General features: G+C 48.9%; 1 protein-coding gene across 3 annotated transcripts in view; it reads right to left on the bottom strand.

The window, feature by feature from the left end:
- Window positions 1–695: 695 nt before the first annotated feature.
- TRPV4 (transient receptor potential cation channel subfamily V member 4) overlaps window positions 696–25,735 on the bottom strand; it is a 41,684-nt gene continuing 16,644 nt past the window's right edge. For 2 of the 3 annotated variants that reach the window (XM_061602772.1, XM_061602771.1), the window contains 15 exons: window positions 22,299–22,713; window positions 19,709–19,881; window positions 18,085–18,237; window positions 17,198–17,338; window positions 15,115–15,413; window positions 14,067–14,246; window positions 13,775–13,933; window positions 12,641–12,733; window positions 10,606–10,679; window positions 8,412–8,577; window positions 6,441–6,507; window positions 4,770–5,086; window positions 3,610–3,737; window positions 2,653–2,774; window positions 696–1,512 (listed from right to left, as the gene is read on the bottom strand). In XM_061602772.1, the coding sequence (XP_061458756.1) occupies window positions 1,355–1,512; window positions 2,653–2,774; window positions 3,610–3,737; window positions 4,770–5,086; window positions 6,441–6,507; window positions 8,412–8,577; window positions 10,606–10,679; window positions 12,641–12,733; window positions 13,775–13,933; window positions 14,067–14,246; window positions 15,115–15,413; window positions 17,198–17,338; window positions 18,085–18,237; window positions 19,709–19,881; window positions 22,299–22,675 (2,607 nt within the window). In that variant the 5' untranslated portion in view covers window positions 22,676–22,713 and the 3' untranslated portion in view covers window positions 696–1,354. The other variant, XM_061602773.1, reaches the window with a different exon arrangement.

Here is a 25,735-nt window from a genome sequence, read left to right on the forward strand (position 1 = left end):
ATCCTCCACGGGTAAGTCCAACAGCAACAAGCCGTTTAAGTTGAGCCCTTATCCCAGTCTGTGTCTGTGTTCAAATTGCTTTTTAATATGCTTTTAAACCTTTTTTTTTTTTTAAAAAACCAATATGTTTTTTAACCTTTATATATATATATATATATATCTTCAAAGCTTTTTTAAAAAAATGTTTTTAAAGTTGTTTTGTTTTAATGTGTTTTACTGTCTGTCTGTATGAAGTTTTAAAGTGTTTTTAGTGCTCTTGTTTGCCGCCTTGGGCGGAAGGGCAGGATATAAATCAAATAATAAACAAACAAACAAACAGCATCTGGAGGGCCACCGGGACCCCATCACTGCTTCAAAGCCACCCTGCCCCTGTGAGTGTGCTGATCAGGCACTGTGCTGATCAGTCTGTCTCCTTTCCATGCATACTAATCGGTCCATTTGGAAGAACTAAGTACCTGGAGAATAACTTTGTAAAAAGAGTTTGAATTTTCTGCATAAAACTGAGCAGCAGTGAGGGAGAAAGAATGCCTTCAGCAGCCCTGGGCACCTAACATGGTCTAAGGTGCCGTGGTGCCTCTTTTTCTAGATACCACTCCTGAACCCCGGGCCGTTTAGCAGCCGAGAGACTCCCTGCCCCTCGCATACTTGCACCCCCCTCTTTCTAGCAGGCAATGCAAGGAGGGCAGCTGGCATACTTTGGCTTTTATTACTAAATAAATAATCAGATAAAACCCTGTGCAAAATAAAACTATGTGTAATAAGAAATGCAACAGCCCTTGGCAGAATGAACGTCTAATGCCCACTTGTCCCTGGCTTGCCGCCATAAAAATTCACCCAGATTTGGGAGCACATTTGTACGCAAAGAGCTACTCCAGAGACACTGGCCATTTACCACTTAAAACAGCACCTCTCGGTCACCACTGTTGCCCAGCCATCTTTAACCTCAGCATCACAGAGCCTCGTAACCTGGCTACGCAGGACAAAGTTTCCAGTTCCCAATCTGGGTGGCTCCTGTCCATTGGATCATAATTAATTTGGCATTGTGAGAACCTTGGTTTTTGTTTTCAAAAGCAAGTTTCTGGCCCTTAAGCTTAAACCCATAAAGATGTGCCTCTCTTGCCCACTTCAAGTTGATCACATGGGAAATGCTTGTCCCCTGCATGCTCTTCTTGAGTAGGTGGGAAGGCCACATTCTGCAGATTACACGCAGGACGCTTGTGTTGGGTTGCAGGACCAAGCAGAAGAGCCATCTGCAGTTAGCACAGGTTGTACTGTACCCCAAGGCCTGTAGGCAGGAGTGTCAGGGGGGAGCTTTTTGGTCACAGTTCAGAGACTGGCCCCCTCTGCACATCAGTTAGATGTGGGAGTCTTCCTTTCTCCAGCTCTGTGGGTAGCTTGGCTTGCGCTCATTAGCCTCGGGCAAGCGCATGCTGTCCAGTGGTACCACCACCTCCTCCGGCTGCGCGTTCTTGTTCAGCTCCACCACCCGTGGCACCACCGTGGTCCACCGATCTACAGTGAGAGAGAAAGTTCCGCTTGGGTACGGGGACTGGGTCTAAGCAGCCCACCATGACTTCCTGGGCTCTGCAAAGGGAGTGGCCTCCGCCACACACCCCGCATTGGATTCTGGACAGGACAGCTGCACCTCTGGAACTGCGTCCCTCGGTTGCAGCTCAGCAGGCTTTGCGGCTTCTGCCAACTCCCATCGGCCCAGCAAGCACAGCAAAAGAGCTGGAGGGCACCAGGTTGGCAAAGGCCCTGTTCTAGGGATTGATCACAGACTCCCTGCCGCCCAGCTGTAAGCAAGTCCAAGACTGTTCTGATCCAGTCCCTTTCTCCGGCTTTTAGAGCTTGGTCCCTTGGGTGAAAGGAGTAGGCGTTGCCAGCTGGGCCTGCAGAGGCCATGGGGTAGCCGGGGAGTGGCGCATGGGCCTTTTCCCCCTCCCAAGTAGAAGCAGACACAAGCCAAAGAAAGAAAGATGCCCCCCCGATGGTTGATGCAGCGATGCCCAAACCAAGCGATGTACACAAGGACTGACCGTTAATAAACACAATGATTAATTAAGGGATCTTGTGAGGCCAAAAGTCTCTCTCTCTCTCTCACACACACACACACACACATACAGAGAGAGAGAGAGAGAGAGAGAGAGAGAGAGAGAGAGAGAGAGGAGTCTGCTTGTTACATCTCTGCAAGAGGGTGCAATTAGCTGCTGCAGAGAGCAGGATGTGTCTCCTCTATACGTCTGCAGCATGTAACTTACTCCAGGTGCAGAGCACTGCAGCCGAATTAGCTGCCCTCAGAGGGAGGCTGCAAGCTGTCACTCTGAATGAGTTGCTGCCCTCAGCTTCCACCTTTCTAATTAAGAACCATTTCTAGTCAGAGACTCAAGGAGAAACAGAGAGGCTGTGCTCCTGCGAGGGCAGGTAAGGCTTCCTTTTACAAGTAAACCTTTTGGGAGCATCCAAATGAAGTGTGCTGACGCTAGAGCCATTTGGGAAATATTACTTTCATTTATTCCGATTGCAGTCGGTAAATTTGCTTTGTGTAAAACATGGAAGTGCCCACATTTCTGCAAGCAAGCTGGAAACAGCTTGCTTCAAGGGTGGCCCCTTCACCCTTTCACGCAGCCCCCAGCAATTACCGCCCCTCACCTCTGCGTAACCGGCCCACTGTGTGGGAGAAGCCATAGTACTGGTAAGTGTCATTCTTGCCAGGGTCTTCATTGATGATGCCCAGGTTCTGGTTCCAGTGAGACCAGTTCACCTCGTCCACTCTGAGAATAAAGGGTTACTGCATTTGAGAAATGGGAGCAGGAGGCGAGACAGACATCCCAGCCAAGGAGGTCAGAAAGGCAACTAGTCCAGTGGGCCAGACCACGTGTCAAAACACTTGCCGCTCTCTCCACCATGAAGGGCGCTGACTTGGGATCACAAAAAGCTGCTGGTTTCAGTACAGGCTACTTTAAAATAGTCGTTGCCTGCCCTGGTAGGGCAAAACAGAAAAAAATGGATTCAGTTTGGAGAACAGGCTGCCTCTATAGAGCGGCTCTCTGGCCAATGATGTCAGGGTGGCTGAAAAGCATCAAGAGCCCAGCACCATCGGCAGAGGCTTGAGGCAGGCTGCGCACGTCTGCATCTGTTTACCTGCCCACCTTAATTCCACAGGAGTGCAGAAAACAGGCACTGGACTCAGAAGGCAGTATCCTGAGTATCTCAAGTGCCTAACCCTTGTGGATGCGAAGCGAGGGTGGAAAGGGCATGGGCAGTGCCTGCTGGAACCTCAGAAGCCAGATGAGCCAGACACAACTTCTAGGCACAAGGTGGGGAAGGGTTCAAGTAACTGCCTTCTACTCTTCTTTGCATCTCGCAAGTGGAGCCAAGATAAATTTATTTATTTATTATTTGATTTATATCCCGCCCTTCCTCCCAGCATAAATAAAGCAAAAAAGCTTCTGCTAATTTGTGTAACTTTCACTGTTTTCCAAATTCACCTGTTTTTCTTGGGGCAAAAATTGGATTCCCACCACATTGGTGCAGAATTTCACACACAGAACTCTGTCTCGAGGGCCTAAACTAGAAATGAGAGCTTCTAGGGCTCCCCACCCTTACCTGAAACACCACCTCCGGTCGGGTGTTCCGTCCAAGGATTTCCCAACGGTGACCATCTCTCCTGAGCGGAAGGCTTTCCTGACAAACACTGGGAAGGACCTCTCAATGTCCAAGATGGTGGTAGCCCACTGTGAGCAGAGAGAGAAGGAAAAGTATGAAGAGAGAGAGAGACCTGCGGAAAAGTGGCCACTCAGTGTCTCCTTAGTTACTCCCCAAGCTCTACTGACACAGATGCCAATCTCAGATGGATCGTCTGGCAAATTCAGGCAGCCGGCTTGATGTGAGGCACTTTTCTCTGGCAAAGCGCGCAAGTGTTTGAATCATGGCCAGCCATTGACTCTGAAGCTTCGGGAAGCTGCAAATGCTGAGGTCAACTTCCAAGCATCGACCGCGGAGTCAAATCACATGCTGGGATGTGGGAAACCTGATTTGCCAGAATCAACCCTGTGATCATGGGCAGAAACACACTCACTGTTCTGCTGGTTCCACCTTCCCTTAGTACACGACCCTTGTCAAACCCTGCCCCTTTTTACTATAAAGCCTGGAGGGATCAGCTTGAGTGAGGGTTTTTTTAAATAAAAAAATCAATTTTAAACAGATTTCGCAACTGGTCGACAGATCAACCTGTTTCCCCTCCAGGAGTGACTAATGGAAATGATTTGCTGTAGGCGATTAGCATACCCACAGCCCATTTTAACTCAGTTTTGTACTATATGTGAAGTCAATACAAAATGGAAAGAGCAAAAAAAAAAGCCAACCATAATGTCTTCTACAAGTTTGTCCTGGAATAAATATCTCCAAATTTCTCAAATCGTACTTATTTTTCCAATATATGATAAAGGAATCCCGTATTGCAAACATGTAATTTCTCTTAACTATTTCCACAGTACACTATATTTCACTCTGGGGTATTTCAGGATTGGGGAACCTGCAGCCTTTCGGAGGTTGTTAAAACACCGGTTCCCATCAGCCCCAACCAGCATGCCCGACAGCCAGGGATGATGGGAGTTCTAGTCCAGCAACCAATGAAGGGACACCACAGGCCCTCCATCCCTGTGCTATGAAGCTTCCCATAAAACACATTTTCCATCAGCTGATAAAGATGCGCTCGTGACCATGTGCAGAACTACTGGCTGAGCCCAGCCGTGTGTAGTGTCTACCTGAAGCTTCCAGATCTGCTTGCTTTCCTTGGACACCTGCCCGACAGTCTCCCCCATGAGGGCGATCAGCATGTTCAGCAAGAGCACAAAGGTGAGGATAATGTAGGTGACCAGCAGGATGACAAAGACCCCGGGATATTTGGCATTCTCTATCATCTCCAGGTCTCCCATGCCAATGGTCAGCTTGAAGAGGTCCAGGAGGAAAGTGCTGAAGGTCTTGCTGTCCCGGCAAGAGGGGTAGGCGGGCACTGTGCAGTTGGACCGGTCCTCATTGCAGGCCTCCGTGCTGGGACAAGGATTCAGCAGAGAGACCAACGCTGGGGGGAAAACAAAAAGAATAGGCAGGAGAAGATGTTGTCAAGCTGTGCCAAGCCAAAGCAGTCTCTTTCCCACCAACTGTAAATGGAGGGTCCACTCAGACAATGTGGTGCCCTCCGGATGTCGTGGACTACCGCTCCCATCATCCCTGGCCACTGGCCATATTGGTTGGGGCTGTACTGTAAAATATCTGGAGGGTGCCAAGTTGGTCTCCCCTGGACAAGAACATGGTGGGGAGAACATTCTCAAGGCTCCAGCCCATTTGCAACACTTCCAAGTAAGGCTTCCTACTAATTTAAATATTTATAGCAATGCTTCCAGTGCGAAATACTGTTGGATTCAGTTTTGGGGGACAAAAATAAGGTGTGAAATATTGAGCCTAGCAAGCTGTTGCATAATGTTATCAACTGAAAATGTTTACCTACAGAGCCAGTGTAGTGTAGTGGTTAAGGTGTTGGACTACGACCTGGGAGACCAGGGTTCGAATCCCCACATAGCCATGAAGCTCACTGGGTGACCTTGGGCCAGTCACTGCCTCTCAGCCTCATGAAAACCCTGTTCGTAGGGTCGCCATAAGTTGGAATCGACTTGAAGGCAGTACACACACCTACAGGACTTAAGCTGGACTCAAATTGAGCTTCAAAAAAAAATCAATTCGAGCTTCACAATCTTTTATGCATGAAAAACTCAATTTCAACTTTTTTTGGAGGGGGGGCAACTCTAGCTTACCCTACTTCTGTTGAATATGGACATTTAACAAAATATTTCTCCAGGCTGCTTTGCCCCATCCATGCACTTGGGGCGGGGAGAGGCTTTTCTCCGGATGCCTCCACATCCAGAAGTAAGGTTAGCGGCAGTGAGGAGCCTGGCCTGCTTAGTATTGGCTCCCTCCCTATGGAACTCTCTTCTAAAAGAGGCCCGTCCAGCCAGTTCATTGAGTTCGTTCAGGAAAGCAGCCACAACTTTGCTGTTCAGGAATGCCGTAGTGTGACTGAGCTGGCTTGTTACGTTTGCCATTTTGAAGTTTGTGGCTTTAAAATTGTAATTGATTCATTTTAATTTATTTGTTAATTGATTGTTTGATGATTAATTCTTGTTAATAAATGTTTGGAAGTGATAATGCAATGCAAGAGCTTGCCAGATTCAACCCTGGTGGCTGTTTTTGAAAACCTCAAGAGTATTTATATCTGGAAATGTTGCTGTCAAAGAAACAGAATCGGGAATGCTAATTTGGAGTTTTGCAAGTATGCAAGAACCTTTCTCAGCCACACAGCAGGATAAATGTTTCAAACTAAGAACCAAGCAGGCGGCCAACCAGGTCAGGACTCAGTTCCTCAATGGTGTCCGTCTTACCTGATGCGTAGCCGATCATGAAAAGCACGTAGACCAGCAGGAAGCGGAAAAGGTCCTTGAACAGGATCTGTAATCAGAGAGGGAAGCACATCGGCTGAGCCAGTTGCTCTGCACATGGTCAGGCACATTCTTAACTATTTATTATTTATTTATTTAAAATATTTCTATCCCACCCTTTTACCCTATAATAATCAGGGTGGCTTACAATAAAATTGAACACACACATAATAAAATTGTACACAATAAAGATCACAAAAACATTAAAATAAATTAAAATACATAAAATACAATACACACACACACACACATATGGAAAATGGAAATGGCCTGCCTCCAAGTCGATTCCGACTTATGGTGACCCTATGAACAGGGTTTTCATGGGAAGCGGTATTCAGAGGGGGTTTACCATTGCCTTCCTCTGAGGTTGAGAAGCAGTGACTGGCCCAAGGTCACCCAGTGAGCTGCATGGCTGTGTGGAGATTCGAACCCGGGTCTCCCAGGTTGTAGTCCGACACTCTAACCACTCTGCACATTTAAAATAGAAGGCTAAAATCAGTGTCAGGCTCTACTTTCAGTCCCTCCCAAAGGCTCTCCGGAACAAGATCGTTTTGAGAAGTCTCCAGAAAACCATCAGGGAGGGAGCAGAGCAGGCTTCTTGGGTGGGGTATTCCAAAGCTTGGGGGCCACAGCTGACAAGGCCCTCTCCCACATGCCTGTCAACTACAGAGGTGAAAGGCAGCTGCTTCAGGGGTGCGGCTGCACATCCATCAGAAACAGGCGGGAAGGGGCCTTCAGGGCCAGGGGCCGGATGAATCTGTCTGGCCATTGGACCTCACCCTCACAGACCCTGTTTGGCACCCTTCGTAAGTGTCACTGCCTGCTTGGAATGTGTCCTGGGGCTCAGATAATGCCTTGTGCAAGCCTGGATGGCAGACAGAGCACTGTGCGTTCGTGCGTCCTGATGTACAAAGGGGAAATGTATCCACTGCTCTGCTCACTTTTGCCTCTGCCTCTTGGAAGGTTGTCAAGGAGCGAATGCAACCCTCAAGCTGAAAAAGGCTCCTCACCTCTGGTCTGAAGGAACACTACAACAAAGAGCCATAGACAATCTTGCACAATTTGGGGGGGGGGGGAGAGGCAACACTAAGCTGAATCTGACCTACTTCCAGCATTCCACAAATGTTCTGTAACTTGAGGGCCCAAACAGCGTCTCATTGCCATTGTCTGCACTAGGATGTGTCAGGCTCACCCTCTTCCAGGAATCAGCAATGTCATGCTTCAAAACGGGGCATGTGCAGAGTTCTTTTATTTATTAATACCTTGGCACAGTCATTAACCAAAATGGAGACAACAGTCAGGAAATCAGAAGAAGGCTAGGACTGGGGAGGGTAGCTAAGAGAGAACTAGAAAAGGTCCTCAAATACAAAGATGTATCACTGAACACCGAAGTCAGGATCATTCAGACCATGGTATTCCCGATCTCTGTGTATGGATGTGAAAGTTGGATGGTGAAAAAAGTGGATAAGAGAAAAATCAACTCCTTTGAAATGTGGTGTTGTAGGAGAGCTTTGCGCATACCATGGACAGCGAAAAAGAGAAATAATTAAACCAGAACTGTCACTAGAAGCTAAAATGATGAAACTGATTTATCATACGTCATTTCATTTACTTATCATACATTGGACACATAATGAGAAGACATGATTCACTAGAAAAGACAATAATGCTGGGAGAAACAGAAGGGAGTCGAAAAAGAGGAATGCCAAAAATGCTTGATTCCATAAAGGAAGCCACAGACCTGCACTTACAAGATCTGAACAGATCTGAACAGGGCGGTTCACAACAGATGCTGTTGGAGATTGCTGATTCATAGGGTCACCATAAGTCGTGATCGACTTGAAGGCACATCACAACAACAACTCGTCCCAGTGCTTTGGAGCTTAGCATTGCCCAAACCCAGATGCCCCTCACCTTCTGGATCATGATACTGTAGGTCCCCGTCAGCTTGAGGCCTCTGGTGAAGTAGAGCGCGTTCATCCAGCCCAACACCAGCGCAAAGACCATGACAGCCAAGTAGGCTTCGATGCCGGCCAGGTACAGAGCTGCTGCAACCAGCACCAGGACCGAATAGATGAAGCTAGAGAAAACAAGGCCAAACAAAGATCAAAGCCAGATGCCAATGGGGAACGGGGGGGATGGGGACTTCATTGCAGTCACCTGCTAACCTCACACGTAAGGGTTTCCAAAATCTATGAGCAGGGGGGATGGTTGGGGGGTAGCCAGAAAGCACCCCAGCACATGCCTCAATGTGTGGCAAAGACACTCCCACACCTTTAAAGCCCTTAACACAGGGGTGGCTAACGCTTTGGCCTGAGGGCCACATTCACTCTTGGCCGCCCATGTGGGGTCCGCATGCTGGCAGTGAAGGCCACATTTCTGAAAACACAGCCTCCCCTCCCCCAGCTAATTTGTGAAAATCAGTTTTGGAGGAGGCTGCGGCCCCTTCTCCTGGCCATCAAACGTTCTATCCAGTGGCTTAATGGTTTGGGCCCAGGGTTACCCGAAGGGTCACCTGCACCCCTACCAGCCTGCCTGTACTTTGCAAGTACCATAAGTGCCTAATGACTAAAATGATCAGGGTGGTGGAGACATGGAACCAGGGCTGGTTCCATCTCTTGACATTTTCCAGCAGGCCCCCCGGTAGCTGTCAGTGGTTCTATACTGGTGAAAATTGTTTGGGGACCTGACTCCTTTGTTTAATACAAAGTGTGAACAAATACTACAAATATTTAGTGTTTTTTAAAACTGGCATTTTTATTAGTTCTTTTTAATTTTTGTACACTGCTTTGTGGAGAACATTTTCTTTTAAAAATGGTTTATAAATTCATAAAGAACTTAAAAAAAACACCCCTCCAGTCGGGCCCCCTAACTGAACCCATTTGCCACCCATAGGAAGTCATCTAGGCTTCTCCTTGCTTGCAAGGCAGGGAGGGATACGCCTCACTGTGAACTGGGCAACTGAGAAAACTGTGGCTGCTTTTCGGAACATGCCCAAGGGCTTGGCTCAGGCCGGTGAGGTTGGATTTTCCCCTTCCTCTTGGAACAGCAAACCAGCCTCACAATCAGAATATTCAGATTGCAAGCAGACCGGGGGAGTGAGGGAGGAGCACAACGCTTGGAAAAACAGCTGTAACTCACCCATAACTAGTTGCATGGGTCTTTGGATCCTGCCCTTATACCCTTTTGGAAAATACTGAAGGTTTCTGGAATATTCCTGCCAGGGGCCACCCCCAACTAGACCTCACCCTATGGCTTTTGCCCTGCCTTAATGGTGCCTTCAAGAAACAATTAGGGACCCTGAGTGAAAATGACCACAGACCAGACTGCCACGTGAGAATGATCCAGACATATATGCCCAACATTTGTGACCAGCAATTTGTCAGCAATGCTGGCAAGGCTGGTCTCACAGTCAGCCTTCTCGGACATTCCAAGGGTGATCGCCTCTAGCCAGTTTTCACTCCCGATTCTCTCTGTGTGTCTTAAAGACAAGGGGGGAGGCAGGGAGGAACGGTGCCAGAACTGGCCCAGTAAGCCCATCAGGCCAAAGGCCCACCCAGTCCACCATCCTGCTTCCCACAGTGGCCATCTAGATGCCTCTGGGAAGCCCACAGGCAGGCCATGAGTGCAACAGCGCACTTCCTGTTTGGGTTCCCCAGTGACCAGCATTTAACATTTTGAGCAGATTTGCTAGAAAAGAATGTTTTAGACCAGTTCATCCCCTGATGAAGATCAAATTACTAAGTGACCAAAACGCGTTGGACTTTTGTTAAAATAAACATTTTTTCAAGCATTTTGGCGTCCCCCCCTTTTTTTCCTTTTGGGTTCCCCAGTGATCAGCATTCGGAGACAGGCTGCTGCAGAACATGAAGGTCCACAGAGCCATCATGGTGAATAGGTACTGACAGGCGCAACCTCTGGAAATTTGCCTAATCCTATAAAGCTGAGGGGGTTGGATGGCAAGGAGCAGCCAGGGGTTCCATCATATGGCAAGGGAAACCCATTAGCAGCCGAGAGGCCTGATGTGTCCCAGCCAAGATGAAGCCTTTGCAGGGTTTGTCCAGAAAGAGCTGCAGTTTTATCTCTTTTGTTTCTTTTTCTCACTTACTAGAGCAACTGAAAGGAGCCATCAATGAAGAAGGAATTGACCCCTGGGCACTTCTTCATGAACAGGTCCTTGATCTGGAAAAGCAAAGATGTCAAAACGTCCACGCTGGAAAGGAAAAGGTGGGGGGCAGGAGGAGACCCCTTTGCCGAAGGCTCTCCAGAAGGTGTTCAATGAACTAGGAATATTTCAACCAGCCTTCCCTCAACCAGTGCCTTTTGGGTCTTTTGGACTACAACACCTATCGGTTCCAGCCAGCACAGCCCTGCTGTCATCAACCCAAACATCTTACAGCCATGTTCACGAGGGCTAGTGAGGGCTGTGGTCCAGAGGGCATCAGGTCAGTGAAGGCTGGGTTAGACAATAAAACACAGTCAGACCAAGAAGTGATCTGCATGCTGAACAGGTTCAAAAGGAGCTGCAGAAGAAAGAGACATAGGATTGCACCCTTTCTACTGGTCACAGCAAGAGCTATAGAGGGAGGCGGATTTAGGACCAACCCCAGGAAGAGTTTCCTGGAAACTATGAAAACAAAGCTGAGCCCTGAAGCCAGTTGTTTAAGGCAGCTGAACTCCCTTATCTCTACCCTCTGACAGTTTCCAGGGGGTGCACAGGAAAGGCTAGGCAGTTATAAATGTTTCTTGATATGTTGCCTTGGGAGCTGGTCATGTTTTCTTGCAACCCAGTGATTCTGAGGGGTTGAGCACCTGACACTGAGGATGTCACAATTCTGACACAGGAAAAACTAGCTTCCAGAAGCAAATGTCCTATTTTTGCATCATTTCTTCTATAACAACCACTGTTTTCCACAACATATTCCAGTTTTGGATTTATGACACTGAGGACTAGAAACTTCATTTCTTTCAATAATAAAAAAGAGCAAAAAATCTGAAGAAGCTAGCTTTTCCTGCACCCCCGCACAGAAGCACAGCCTAAATGGTGTATGAGCAACATGATGAGTCTATTGGGGGTTGCCATGTAGCAGAAAGGGCTGTAGCTCAGAGCAGCTGGCCCAAGTGGCGAACAGGATTGGGGGAAGGGGAGATGAACATGGCTGTGATCCACAGATTAAGTCTGCAACCTTTGAAATTGATTGATCAGTTAGATTAATCCAGCCCCGAAGAGGGCTTTTGTAGCCTCGCCAAGAACCCCCCTCATTTTTTTTGGGGGGGGGACAATGGATTGCTTCTAAGGACCCTCTGCGGTCATGCCACAATGCCAAAAGTGTATCTGTGGTCTCCTAAGGCCCTTCTAGAAATATTTACTTTAAAAAAGTAATTTTTTTAAAAAACTACCGCCGCTCTCAAAGGTCTCCTGCTATGATACTGTGATGCCAATTGCCTCCTCCCATTTGCCCATGTGGCCATGCCCACTTGTACACTTTGGCCACAGCCACTTTGACATGCGACCCCTCCACCCACGAGAGGGGGCTCAAAAAGGGTCAGCCACCCTGGATTAATGAGTTCAAAAGCCTTTCCTGATGAACTGTGCAGCTTTTTTTAGAAAGACGATTAGTTCCTCTTCCTGCTGCAAGATGTGTATGTGCCATTTAGAGCAGGGATGGGGAATCTGCAGCAATCCAGATGACTCCTGTCACAGCTCTGACCATTGGCCATGTTGTCTTGAACCGATAGGAGCTGGAGCCCCAAAACATCTGGAAAGTCCACATTCCTGGTCTAAAAGGAAGTGTGCTTTTTCCCCCTTTCAATACTGTAGTTTGTCATGCAAATATATGCAGATACAATCTATCCATTAAAACTAATTTGATTAGTCTTTGACTAAGAGCTCTATAATTGAGCTCCTACAGAGGCACAGAATTAAAGGAGGACCCCACGAAAAAGAAAAGAGAAATGCCTTTATTAAACAGGAGCCAAAGAGCAAAGGGACAGACCCTCAACAAGGAAGAGAAAGGAGGGTGCAAAGGTGGGGAGGGGGAGGAGACCCCTTTGCAAGGCCAGGCCCAGCCCCCACAGGGGGTTGGACTTGATGGCCTTATAGGCCCCTTCCAACTCTACTGTTCTATGATTCTATGACTTACGTTGGTGAAGAAGAAGAGGACTCCTGTGAACAGCGTGACCATCTCCCCGGCTAGGCGCAGGTAGTCGGTGGTGGTTGTGTAAGGGTACGGAGGCTGGGGAGGGGGAAGAGAGGGTGCTGAGAGTGTGGTGGGGTCAAAAGAGGGCTGGGAGCCCCACTTTGTACTTCCCAGGAAGTGTGTGGGACCTATGGCTGTCAAGCAAGAGCGCAAGAATCGGCACATCCATGGGAGCCGCCGGCTTCAGCATTCTGCCTTCCCAACAGTAGCCAGACATGGAGCGCCACAGGGAAGTTCACACGGTGCTCAAGTGACGGAAACAGCTGCCCCCTGCTGTTGGTTCCAACAGCATCTAATCACTTGGAGGTAGACTGTCTCTGAACATGGAGGCCCCATGTCCATGGACGGGCTAATCCAGACACGATTGATAAGTCATGATTTTTTCATCAGCCATTTATTTATTTATCTGGCCTTCCCCCAGGAGGTTCACAGCGGTTCACATGATCAGTCCCTCCCTCCTTTATCCACATAACAACCCTGTGAGGTAGGTCACCCCCCTTCCCAAACTTCATGGTGGAGAGGACATTTGATCCCGGCCTCCCTGCTTAGTGTCCAACATGACAGCTGGTACATTAGACACTGTTGAAGGGTGGATCCACTTTGGCAGCAAGGCAAATTAGGAACGGCATGCAGGAGCCCATTCTTCTGTCTACTTTAAGACGGTTTCTATCTCATTAATCTTACTCAACACCACCCCCAATAAACCAGTATTTTCTTCTGGGAGTGCCAGATCAAAAGACTGGGTATAAATATAGCAACGCCGTTAAGCCCCGAGGTTCTTATATACCATTTCCAAATGCCTAAAGGGATCAAAGCACATTGCAAAATTATAGATTGGTTGCTCCTAAGTTTACATTGGAGGGCAACCTCCCCCAGATGTTTCATGCTACAACTCCCATCAGCCCCAGCACAACACAGCGACTTTTTGTTCCGGCATTGTGGGAAATTTTAAAATGAGAGGCAGGGGCCAAAATCCTCAATTTACCCCAATTTACATCACGGCCACCCTGTTCAGCTGCTACCCAGCCCTGCCACCCTTGCGATTTCCCAAGGGGCAGCACAGTGAGTAGTACTCACAATGCCCTCCAGGGGGCGGTAGTAGGCCACCAGGGTGAAGATGATCATGGCACAGAGGTAGGAGACAACGCTGATGTAGAAGGAGACGGCGCCGAACTTGCGCCACTTGTACCGCAGCAGCTCATTGATGGGCTCCACAGCCAGCATCTCATGGCGGTTCTGAGCAAAGACAGTGGGTGCAAGGAGAGGGACTCATTGCAGAGAAACGACACTGCACGAAAGGACCCCTATCGTCACCTGAAGCCACCTTCATTCGAGGCTGCTGCTTCCCTCTCGCCAACCTGGCCCTTACCTCGATTTTGCTATTGTACACCAGGATCTCCAGCACTGACACCTCCTCTCCGCATGTGTCCAACGAGGAGAGGTCGTAGAGAGAGGAGTAGACGGGTCCGTAGGCCCAGTCCTTGAATTTTCGGGAGAGGTGGCGGGCGTCTTCGTCCTTGATCTCTCGCCGGATGATGTGTTGGAAGATCTGCGGGAGAACAGGACCCAAGGTCAGGCACCATCCCAGGGCCCTTTGCCTGGGTCCGCTATCATGGCTAGTCCACGAGGGCCGGCTGGCTCTGCCACGGAGAAGCGGAGGCCGGCAGCTCCCAAATGGAAATCAAGACTGGAGGAACAGAGGAAGCTGCCCTATACCAGGCCAGATTGTTCGTCCCTCTCGTCCAGTTTCGTCTACACCAGCCTTTCCTAACCTGGTGCCTTCCAGATGTTGTTGGACTACAACTGCCATCCCTTTGGCCATGTTGCCTGGGGCTGATGGGAGACGCATCTGGAGGGCACCTCATTGGGGAAGGCTGGTCTACACTGACTGGCAGAAGCAGAGACAGGTCCCTTTTCCACCACCCGCTTCCTGATGCTCTCAGCCAGGGACTGAACCTAGGACCTTTTGTATGTGTTCTGCCACCAAGCTATGGTCCTCCCTACATCTTCCAGGAAGCTCAGGACAATGTACATGGCTCCCCCTTTTATCCTCACAACATCCCCGTGAGGTAGGTCTGGCTGAGGATGGGTGACCATTGGCTACCCAGCATGCTCTTGGGCCAACGGGGCTGCTTTAGTTTTCCTGGCAATGCAACTCACTGTCTTCTTACTTATGTTGGTTGTTATTTAAAGTATACTGCCTTCGAACACGCTTTGACTTCCATGCTGTGTTTATGAATATGGATACTGTTCATTTATTTTGCTTTGTAAATTAGTTTGAGATGGTTCTTATCGTATCTTGTGTATTCTATTGCATAGCACTCTGAGATCTTTCAGACAGTAAGCGGTCTATAAATGGAAATATAATGATAATAACAATAACAATAATAATAATCCACTTAGGGAGGCAATCTCACCCCAATCTTCCCCGTCTTGGCAGCCATCATCAGCGGGGACAGGCCGTCGTTGTTCAGCAAGGCCTCCAGGTTGGTGTCGGGGAAGAGCTTGGCGCACTTGATGAGGAGGAGGTCGTACATCTTGGTGACAAACTTGGTGTTTTCGCGGGTGTTGTCTGCGATGGCCACCAGGGCATGGAGCACCGTGTTGCCACGAGAGTCCTGCCGCCGCAGGTCAGCCTGCTTGTGGGCGTTTTCCGTCAGGTAATGGACGATGTGGGGCTGGTTGGTGCAGGCAGCCAGAGACAGGGGCAGCTCACCTGGAGAGGGCAGGGCAGAGAAGGGAGGTGCCAAAGTCAGCCAGCCAGCGAGCCGGCCAACAGAAAGCAGGTTCCTCAAAGAGGGCCCGCTGGAACACATGCACATCCATGAAGCCAGGCTGTGAAAAGAGGCCTCCAAAAGCCTTCTTCATATGTGTTCCCCGCTCTGGCAAGGGTCCAGGAACATGTCAGGAAACAGTAATGCCTCTGTTGTTTTTTAAATGGCTCCCCACCTCATTCATGCTGACTGACTCAACTCCCTCTCTGAATGCATGCAAGAGTGCCCTTGAGGGGTTCCCCTGGCATCCGCAAAGCCTCTGAGCCCCCCCCCCAGCAATTGCCCCCTTGGTTATGTGGCGGTGGGGGTGGTTGCCTCTTTTTGAAGAACATTGAGCGGAAGGAGGAAGGGACGCTCTTTCCCACTTCCTCTTTGAGCTCTATTTATTTGCAAGACTCAGGCCACATCCACACCAGGCATTTACTCCACTTTTATTCCACTTTAAACAGCCATGGCTTCCCCCAAAGAATCCTGGGAAGTGTAGTTTGTTACGGGTACTGAGAGTTGTTAGGAGACCCCCTATTCCACCCACAGAGCAGCAGTTCACAGTATTCCTTGTGAACAGGGATTGACCATTAAACCAGTCTGGGAACTGTAGCTCTGTGAGAGGTATAGGAAATCTCCTAACTCTCAGCAACCGTAACAAACTACAGTTCCCAGGATTCTTTGGGGGAAGCTATGGCTGTTTAAAGTGGAATAAAAGTGGAGTAAATGTAAAGGGTGAATGTGGCCTCAGATTAATTCTACTGGAAGCTGCTTTTACCCAGGTCGCTGAGATAAGTGAAGTATACTCTCTCTCTCTCTCTCTCTCTCTCTGTCTCTGTCTCGGGGGGAGGGCTAATCCGGGGGTGAAGAAGTTGAGAGGAGAGGGGATGGCACCCACAGCACTCACTCAAAACTCCAAATGTACCTACAGCCCTAAAAAGGTTGGCAACCCCTGGCATACGTGCTGCCTCCCTCTGTCTTTTCCTCCAGATCTCTCCTCTAAATGCACCTTTAGCTGAATCCTTCAGTCTTCAGACCCATTAACAATCTATGCTGTTAACCAAGCCTATAAGTGTTGGTTCTTACCTATAAAGCCCTTAACGGCATTGGACCGCAATACCTGGTGGAACGCCTCTCCCGCTATGTACCAGCCCGTTCACTGCGCCTGACGTCGAAGGCCCTTCTCTGGGTTCCAACGCATATGGAGGCCCGGAGAGTAATAACTAGAGCTAGGGCCTTCTCGGTGGTGGCCCCCGAGTTATGGAACGCCCTCCCTGACGAGATACGCCTGGCGCCTTCTTTGTTATCTTTTCGGCGCCAGGTAAAGACCTACCTCTTTGCCCAGGCATTTTAAATTCTACTTTAATTTGTCTTTGTCTTAATTTTGTTTATATATATATTTATACTGTATTGTTTTCATGTTTATTTGTGTTTTAACCTGTTTTTATCTTTTCTACACCACCCTGAGAGCTTGTTGCTATAGGGCGGTTTAAAAATGTAATTAAATAAATAAATAAATAAATAATATTTCTAAGCATTTTCTCCCTTCCTCGTGCTGGAAAAAATTAGATTGTAAGCTCCTTGCTGGCACGGTCTCTTTTGCACGCTTTTGAAAGGCACCTCGTGCCCTGATGCCACTCTATAAACAGGAATGGCACTCCTAGGGACAGCAGCTGCAGCTTGCGGAGGACAGGACCCAAGGGAGCAGTCTCATGGCCCCAGGTCCTCCTCTCCCACTCACCAAAGTAGAAGTAGCCCCCCTCATCCTTGGGTTGGAAGAAGCGGCCCCGGGCTTGTGCATGGACGTCGGCCTCCTTCTCCACCAGCAGCTCCACATAGTGCTTGCAGCGGCGTTCAATCGCAATATGCAGCGCAGTCTGGCCTGCAGAGCACACCACACACAACCCCATTCATTCCACTTTCCCTTCATCATCTCCTCTCTCATCACGGCCAAAGATTTGGCCCCACTATGTTTCCTTGTGACTCTGCAGGGATGCAGACCTTGGGACTCCATGTGATGCATTCAGCACAACGGGAATCTCCGCTTTCATTTAAAAACGAACTCACTCAAGTTTCTGACCCTCAAGACTGAGAGACCCAGTAAGAAGTGCCAGGTGAAATCTCAGGGCCTGGGGCTTCAATTCCCTGCTTAGCTCCTAAGTTAGCAGAAGCAAAGTAAAACTCGGGGAAGCTGGGAGGATGGCAACAAGGGCCTTTGCAGTGGTGGCCCCCAAATTATGGAATGATCTCCCTGACAAGGTGTGCCTGGCGCCAACACTGTTATCTTTTCAGCACCAGGTTCTTTCCTCTTCTCCCAGGCATTTTAGCATGTGTTTTTAAATTGCTTTTTAAAAATGCGTTTTTAAATTTGTATATTTGTTTTTAATGTTTTTAATCGTTGTAAACCACCCAGAGAGCTTCGGCTATGGGGCGGTATACAAATGTAATAAATAAATAAATAAATAAAAATAAAACGACAGCAAATATGAGCATGTGTGGTTGGCCTGATTTAGGCAGGCCCCAGAATTCCCATGTGGGATTTGGATCCCTCAGGCAAGAATTTTAAGAAGGGGTCGAGGCTGTGCTAGCCCTGCCTTGGAGGGACCCACATCAGAGTCGTTTCCCTACCTCGGTAGTAGACGTCCCGGAAGGGCGAGTTGATGAACTCTCGCATGTTGCCTGTTTTCTCTGCAACGTCCAAGAGGAGCGGGATTGTGTCATTCTTGCCACTGTTCAGGTTCAGCAGCGCCTTGGGGAGGCAGGTTTTGCCAGTCGAGGGCTCTGGGAGCAAGGGAAGATTCAGGAAGGAGGAAGTTTGAGCTTGAAGGAGGAACTTGGACAAGACCCTGTTCGCTCCCCAAAATGGCACTTCTTCAGGGCACGCTCATCATTCATTGATGGATGACATTCCTAACCCAGCGTTCCACCAAGGAGCTCAGGGCAATGTATATGGTTATCCCCCTTTCATTTTAACTTCACAACAACCCTCTGAGGTAGAGAGGTAGCAACTGTCCCAAGCTCACCTAGTGACCTTTGTAACTGAGTAGGGATTTGAACCCAGGTCTCTCCAATCCTAGTCCAGTAATCTATAAATGTGCAGTTATACCATCACCCTCTGATAAACCAAGCTGAGGTCCACTCCCCCTCTTCCACACTCTCCACCACCCACTGAGCATGTGCAAAACACTATATTCCAGTGTCGTCACTGCACATCAGCAATCCCTCTAGGGACAGTTGTGTTTTGTGCATGCACAACTGACGGCACAATTAGGCATCCTTAGATTCTTAGCTACATTTTGTGTTTTAAAGCTGCATCCTAGTGCCGATGTTTAAAAAGAGAAGCTTGAAAGTAAGAGGGTGAGGATTCTGGATGCAATCTTGGGTTGGAAATCTTGGGCTTGGTTTTGAAGAGAGCGGGATACGAGCAAGGAATTTAACTGGGTACCATAGTATTAGTAGATTGCTTCCTTTAAAAAAATTCTGATCCACCTGATTGTATCTCATTGGGAGGTACTATTTATATAGGGCAAGATTAGGGCCTTCTTGATTTTCCCCTATTGCTGAAGAAGGATTTTTACAAGCGAACAATTGCATAAACAGAGAAATTGCCTTCGCTTCTGGCCCACTGCTGCCTTTGGCGAAACAGGTTTGGAAATGATCCCCAAAACTTGGCAAACCTATTTGACTACAGGGACGAAATAAGGATGAGCCGATGCAACCATGAGCCACAAACCATCTTTTAAATACTTGTAGCATTCCGAACAAGTCCCCATCTGTCTCCAGTGAAGGAGGAAGAGAACAAAGTAAGACTCCCAGCGTTCAATGAACGGAAATTGTCTCTCCACGATCCTGCTGTGTGGACCTCAGGAGCACACGCACATGTGCGCACACATCAGGTTCCACACCTTTGTCCCCTTTTCCTTCCCTGTCCTTGTCAGCAGTGGTGACTAGTGGCTCCGTGTCAGCGGGGCTGTGGAATCCACTCTGGGTTTTAGGCTAAACTTTCAAGGAGCTAAAACTTTAGGCTAAACTTTCCTTGAAAGTTTGGAGTAAAACTCGTAGCAGAATCCACTGCCCCACTGACACGAAGCCACGAGCCGCCACGGCTTGTTAGATGAAATAAGCAACTAGATTTGCAAAATTCAGCCCAGCTGTGGCTCTCCATGGCCAGTCTGTGCCCACCTCCATGGCCAGTGCCTGACACCTTTCTTCACACGTGGGTGCTCTTTCCTGTCCCTCAGGCCGCACTCACCTCGGAACTCCTCATCGGTCAGGCGCTTCTTGTGGGTGAGGAGGAAGGGGAGGAGCCCGTCCAGGTCAGCTGTGGAGCCACGGGAGACAATGTCAAAGAGGATGGGTCGGTTGAACACCTTGAGGATGGGCGGTGGGTTGGGGGCAGGCCCTTTCATGCTGGGGGGTTTCTTCCTGGGGAAAGGAGGCAGGCAGGTGAGCCAATCGCCAAAGGCTTTGGAAGCGAAACAAACCCGTAAGAATTAGCAGACGCCAGAGGGGCCCTGTCGAATTTAAGTGCCCTGCAAAGGTGCCAAGATCTACCACACCCTGCAGAGCAGGTGCCCTGGCTTCCAGCCCTAGCTGTGAGAGGAGATGGCGCTGGTGGGCTGGTGCTGCACTTCATCCCAAATTCCAGAGCTTGCAAATAGGTTTCGCGGCTGAAATCTCAGCTTTGCCCCTGCCACAGACATTTGATTATAGAGAAGGAAAGAGAGAGAGAGAGAGAGGAGCAAAAGGCAAGATAACAGATTATACAGGCCCTGACAGCCACGTTTACTGCATCAGGGAATGACTCCCTCCTTTCTCCACCTCATCTATCTTCCATCCCCAAAGCAGCCTCAAGGAGGGAAGGAACTGGGCCACCCCGCCAAGACAGAGAGGAACTGTGCCCACCTCTGGCCTCCTGCCACCTTGTGGGCTTCCTGGCACACACGGGCCTCCGAGAGGCGGAGACCATTCCTCAAGCAAGCCATTCATCCAGCTGGTGCAATTCAACTCCTCTCTTCCCTTCCGCTCTCCGAGCACAGCCAAGAAAGGAGAATTCCACAAAAGACTCCTTGACAGGACCCGAGATCTGGCCCCAAAGAATTGTGCTGGAACGACACGATCTCCCTAGCCAGAGAGGTGACAAACCCTTGCTGGATTTCTCAAGGGATGGAAGGGCTCGAATGGGACCGTCCAACCCCAGACGAGGGCAGAGAAATGCACTCTTCAAGGATCCTCCCTTTGTCATCACATTACAAATTACAGAGGTCAGCTCTTGTGGCCACCAGTCAAGTCCCTGGAATGCCAACTCTCTCCCTCTCCCTCCCTCCTTCCCGCTCTCTCACAAGACTTGCTCTGTTGCCAAATGACCTCAGCAGGTTACATTTTTAGGTTCAAAACTGGAGGATGGAAAAATGAAAGCCCACTGCTTCGCACCCTGAATTTGGTGTCTGGCAAATTCAGTGCACACACTTCAAAGCAGCATGCCCACCTTTTGCAATCGGTCCCACTAGATTACCACTCTGCTTTCCACACCAAGCCCAGTCACACAACTATTTGCAAGGTGGGGAAAGAGCACCTCATGGGAATGCATCCACCAAGATAGTAATGTGGTGAAACTGTCTTGCAAAAATGCCCCCTTGTGGTTAAGACGGCAAGCTACCAGAAACCTGTAAAATGCTCATTTTCTAGTGGTGTTTTAAAAGTGTGAATGACACAGGGCCCACTTGCAAAGTAAGCTTTCATTCCTCATCCTCTCCCTCCCTTTTTCCCCTTTGAAACTTATGCAGGAAAGCAAGCAGAAAAGGTCTGAAGGTCTAGATGCAAATACAGAGCTCCAGAGATCTTCCTTAGAATTTATGCATCTCATACCCAGACTCTGCATTCGTCATCTGAGGCCCTTCTTTATGTGCCCCCTCCACAAGAGGTTCAGAGGGTGGCAACACGTGAATGGGCCTTTCAGTGGTGGCCCCCTGGCTGTGGAATGCCCTAGGGAGGCACACCTGGCATCTTCTCTATCCCACTTTAGGTGATGGGGAATTATCTCTATTATAGGCGCCTGGCAAAGACCTTCCTTTTTCACTTTGGTATGCTGTCTTAGTCCTTTTCGTTTGGGTTTTAAATTTTGTACATGGTCTGTTCTGTAAAGCTGGTATAGCACAGTAGGGAGGAGAGCCTGGTTGGGAGGCCAGAGTCTGTGAGTTCAAATCCCCACTCGTATGTCCTGGGTGTCGAGGGCCAGCTAAAGATCACCCCCACAGGGAGTGGCTCAGGGGTTACATGCCCTGCCACCTGTGCAGCCGTGGGCAAGTGTCATAGTCCCAAGGAGCCCAGTTGCCCCCCAGCTGGCAGTTGCGGACAAGAAAGGGGCTGGGGAGGACTAGCCTCAGAAGAAGGCAATGGGAAACCCGCTCTGAATACCGCTTACCATGAAAACCCTATGAATACAACAACAACAAAAGGATTCATAGGGTTGCCATAAGTCGGAATTGACTTGAGGGCATAAAACAACATAACAGTGTTCTGTAAAATTGGTTTTATAGTGTATGTTTTTAAAATGTGTTGTAAGTTGCCCAGAGGCTCCCGGGTATGAGGCGACTAACAAATAAATAAATAATACCCAGGCCAGACTTTTCCAACATTACACGATTGTGTGCAAGTGTGTGCATGCAGTGGTTAGCCTACGCTCCCAGAGGCAGCATGCGGAAAGGTGTGTGCTTTTCTCTTCCATCTGTTTCCGTTTGCGGGATGCTAAAACTGCTCCTTGAGGTATATTCTTCAGATGAAAAGCCCCCTCCTAGTCCAAGGATGACCCATCACCTGGGGAAACGGGCCACTATACTCACTCCAGGACCTTCTTGCGCCTCCGTTTGTTGTCGCTCGGGTGATGGTGGTAAGTGCCATAGTCGAAGAGCGAGTCCATGGGGGCTTTCTTGGGCCCCGGCACGACCGAAGACTCATAGATGGTGGATTCCAGCAGGTCCATTGGGTTTGGGACACCCTTGCGAAAAGCCCCATGGAATTTCATCCGAAGGTTCTGCTTGCCGTCCGCTGCCCCCGGCGGGCCCCGCGGACCCTCGGCCGAGGAGGTCCCATCCTCGTTCTCAAACAGGTTGGCCAGTGAGGAGAGGGGGAAGGAGTCATTCTGCGGGGAAGCTTCATCACTCGGGCTCTCGGTAAGTTCCCCCGGGCTGGCGTGGGAGGCATCCTCAGAAGTTGCCATAATGGCCGTGGCAAGGGCCAGGGAGGGTCACACCTGGCCTGGAAGAGAGAAAAGGAATTGAGTGCAACACAGAAGGGAAGTGTGTGTCTGTGTGGACCCCTAAGCCACATCCTCTGACCAGGAAGGCCTTCAAATGCACGGGGGATGCTTAAGTGGTCATTCGCTGCTTAGGAAGGACTGTGTGTGCTCAAAGACTCCCTTGCCTTCACATTTCAGACACATAGCCCAGGCCCGATGAAAAGATGCTTCAGACAGACCCTGACCCAGGTGGCTACAAGCTGGATACATCTAAAGGGCAACAAATGGTCCGTTATTGATTTTATTAGGAGCTTGTTTTCACGGGGCAGGGGGATAGTGGTCAACAGGTCCCAGGCTATGCTCTGAAGGCACATGATGCCAGCTCCTTGCTGAAGCTAAGCAGGGTCAGGTCTGGTCAGTGCCTGGATGGGAGACCGCCTTGGGTTTCTATCATGAAAAGAAAGGCGAGGTATAAATGTAATAAATAATAAAAACATCCTTTGGATTTTCTGCCTTAGTCACCAAAACGTCTTGAAATCATCTATTATGCAATGGTCTAAAGCCCTTAACGCCTTTGCTACATTTGAATGTACTTTCTATAAACACCAACTTCACTTGGATACCTATTCGGGCATTTAGATAGTACATATTGATCAATATGTGTAAACTAAGATAGATGTGTTGATGTTTAATGTATTTTTAACGTGAGATTATGGTTGTTGCAGGGGAAGTTCTCTCTCCTTGTGTGCTTTTTACTTCTTTCGGTTTTTCCCCTCTCTCTTTTTTTTCATTTCCTTAATAAATTTGCACTAAAAGCAATTAAAAAGATAAAAGAAGTAATCTCTGCTAAGAGTATGCGGTGATGGTAGCTTGTAAATCAACTGCAGATAGTCTGATCTGCTTAAAGGAAACAGATATTCCCTCTGGGAGGAAGGGCGGGATATAAATCAAATAATAAATAAATATTTTTAAAACATTCAACAAACTGTTTTTCAAAAGCGCCAAGGGCTTTGTCAATCACCCCAAAACTTTGGTTCTTGTTGGCAGGAACCCTGGGAGGGAAGAGCAGTTTTTAACTCTTACCAAGCCGAATTCCTGCTTGTATGGTTTTCCTCATACCTCCAGAATGAAGAGGACTAGAAACTCTCTGTGTTGGGTTTCTTTGGATGTTGTTAAGTTGTTGCTGTTATTTAAATGAAAGCTGAACGCACAGAGAAAGGGCCTGGAATATGCAATAGTGTAGTGGCAAATTCAGGAGTGCAGGGTCCCTTCATGATAGTCACGCCATGCCCCCTCACAGCCACGCCCCCTTCTAAGATTATATAATAAAATGAGCTTTCAGTCTCTGACTTTGTTTGGAGTACTTTCCCTTAGTGATGCATTGCAGCGATCGATGCAGATCTCCCTGTGTTGCCTTTCAGCTGGATCTACTGTGCATGTACATGGGCAAATGTACTAAGATGCTGTAAGGTAAGGAACTTCCTTTGCTGAGTTTTTGGTTACCGTACTAAGACTAAAGGGGAGTATATTAGCTACTGAGAAGAGTCTTCTCCTTTCACTCTGATTGGCTCCAATCAGTAGGAAGGACATTAAAGACATAGGGACCCTGCTGGGACCCTGATCCCCAAAAGGTAAGGGGTATAAGACCCCCTGGGACCCTGGGCAACTACACCCCTGGGAATATGCCTGCAAAGCCAGCGCTCCGCCAGCTTCAGACCTGTCCCTGGGTTTAACCCCCCCCCCCAAAAAACCTCAGATGAAATTCCAAATGCCACCCACCTCTGCTCTCAAGCTGAAAGAAGCTGGATGAGGATTTACCTCGCTTGCTCTCATGGGCTGACATAGCTGCAGCTTCCATGTGCCCTCGGCGTCCCAGATACATGAGGTCGGATTGCCTTGCTCGGGAATGGAGGGAGGCCAGAGGGGGCTGCTTTGCCTTCCCCAAGGCTGCTGCTCCTCCGTCCCATCTGCCAACAGCCGGCAGCTCCACCAGACCCCTGCTTCAAAGAGCTCCTTTGAGAGGACGGTGCGACTGGCCACCGGCTTACCCACGCCCAGATGTGGTTGCTTCAGGCACAGATGCCAGCAGAGCAAGGAAACAAGGGCAGCTTTCACCAGCCGGACCCCACCCAAAATCCAGCTTTCCCAGGAGGACACGGGCAGGCAGGCAGGATTGAGGTTTCCTGCTGCGAGAGGCCCTGTGCAGACATGGCTGGGGGGGGGGCTGCCACACTGTCACCAGGGCAGGGATTCCCGGATCAGAGAATTGTGTGCTAAAGGGAGGTACAACGGCAGCTGTTGGAAGGCAGCAGTGGGGAGCCTTCAGGCTTGTCGGATCTACATTTTATTTTGTTACTAGAACTCCAAGATCTACCAGTGACAGCCAGGTGCAAAAGACAGATGGTGAGAATGAAGGAAGGGCTGCAGCCTTTTCCCTACAAGAACTGAACTGAGGTCATTATCATTTCAAACAAAAATCCACTCCTGGTTAGCTCTGTTCATGTCTGCAGCCTAATTGCGGTGGGAAAGGGCATTCTGTTGGGAATGTGAAACAATTCAGAGTCAGAAATCCTTGCAAATTACCCAGAGGTCCACCACTAGGCTCAATGGCCCTCCTGCCTGCCTGTGTTCTAAGGTGGGTCCCTTGAGACCGACAGGGTGATCCTTCAGGTCTCTGCTCAGAAGTCAGTCCCACTGAACTGAACGTGGCTTACTCCCAGGGATTGCAGCCAGGGCCACAAATAAACGAGCCACAAACTCCCCAGGCAGCCTTAGGCAAGCCTCCTCAATCTGCAATACGGAGAAGGGGGATGATGAGGATTGCTTTTTATGGGCATCATCTTTGCGGAATTTTTGGTGGTTATTTTTGCAGCAGAGAAGAGGACAAGATTGTGATCCAAATATGGTTCTTTCTTGCTTCGGAGTTCAGTACAACAGTTAATAGGGAAATCATCAGAATCTTATAATGGTCCTATAAGATTAAAAATTCCTGCAAGGGAGGCAGAGTAAATAATTATTTTGCACTTTCAGAGAGTTCAAAAC

The sequence above is a fragment of the Rhineura floridana genome, chromosome 19, assembly GCF_030035675.1.
Source record: "Rhineura floridana isolate rRhiFlo1 chromosome 19, rRhiFlo1.hap2, whole genome shotgun sequence".
In the NCBI taxonomy this organism is placed as follows: domain Eukaryota; kingdom Metazoa; phylum Chordata; class Lepidosauria; order Squamata; family Rhineuridae; genus Rhineura; species Rhineura floridana.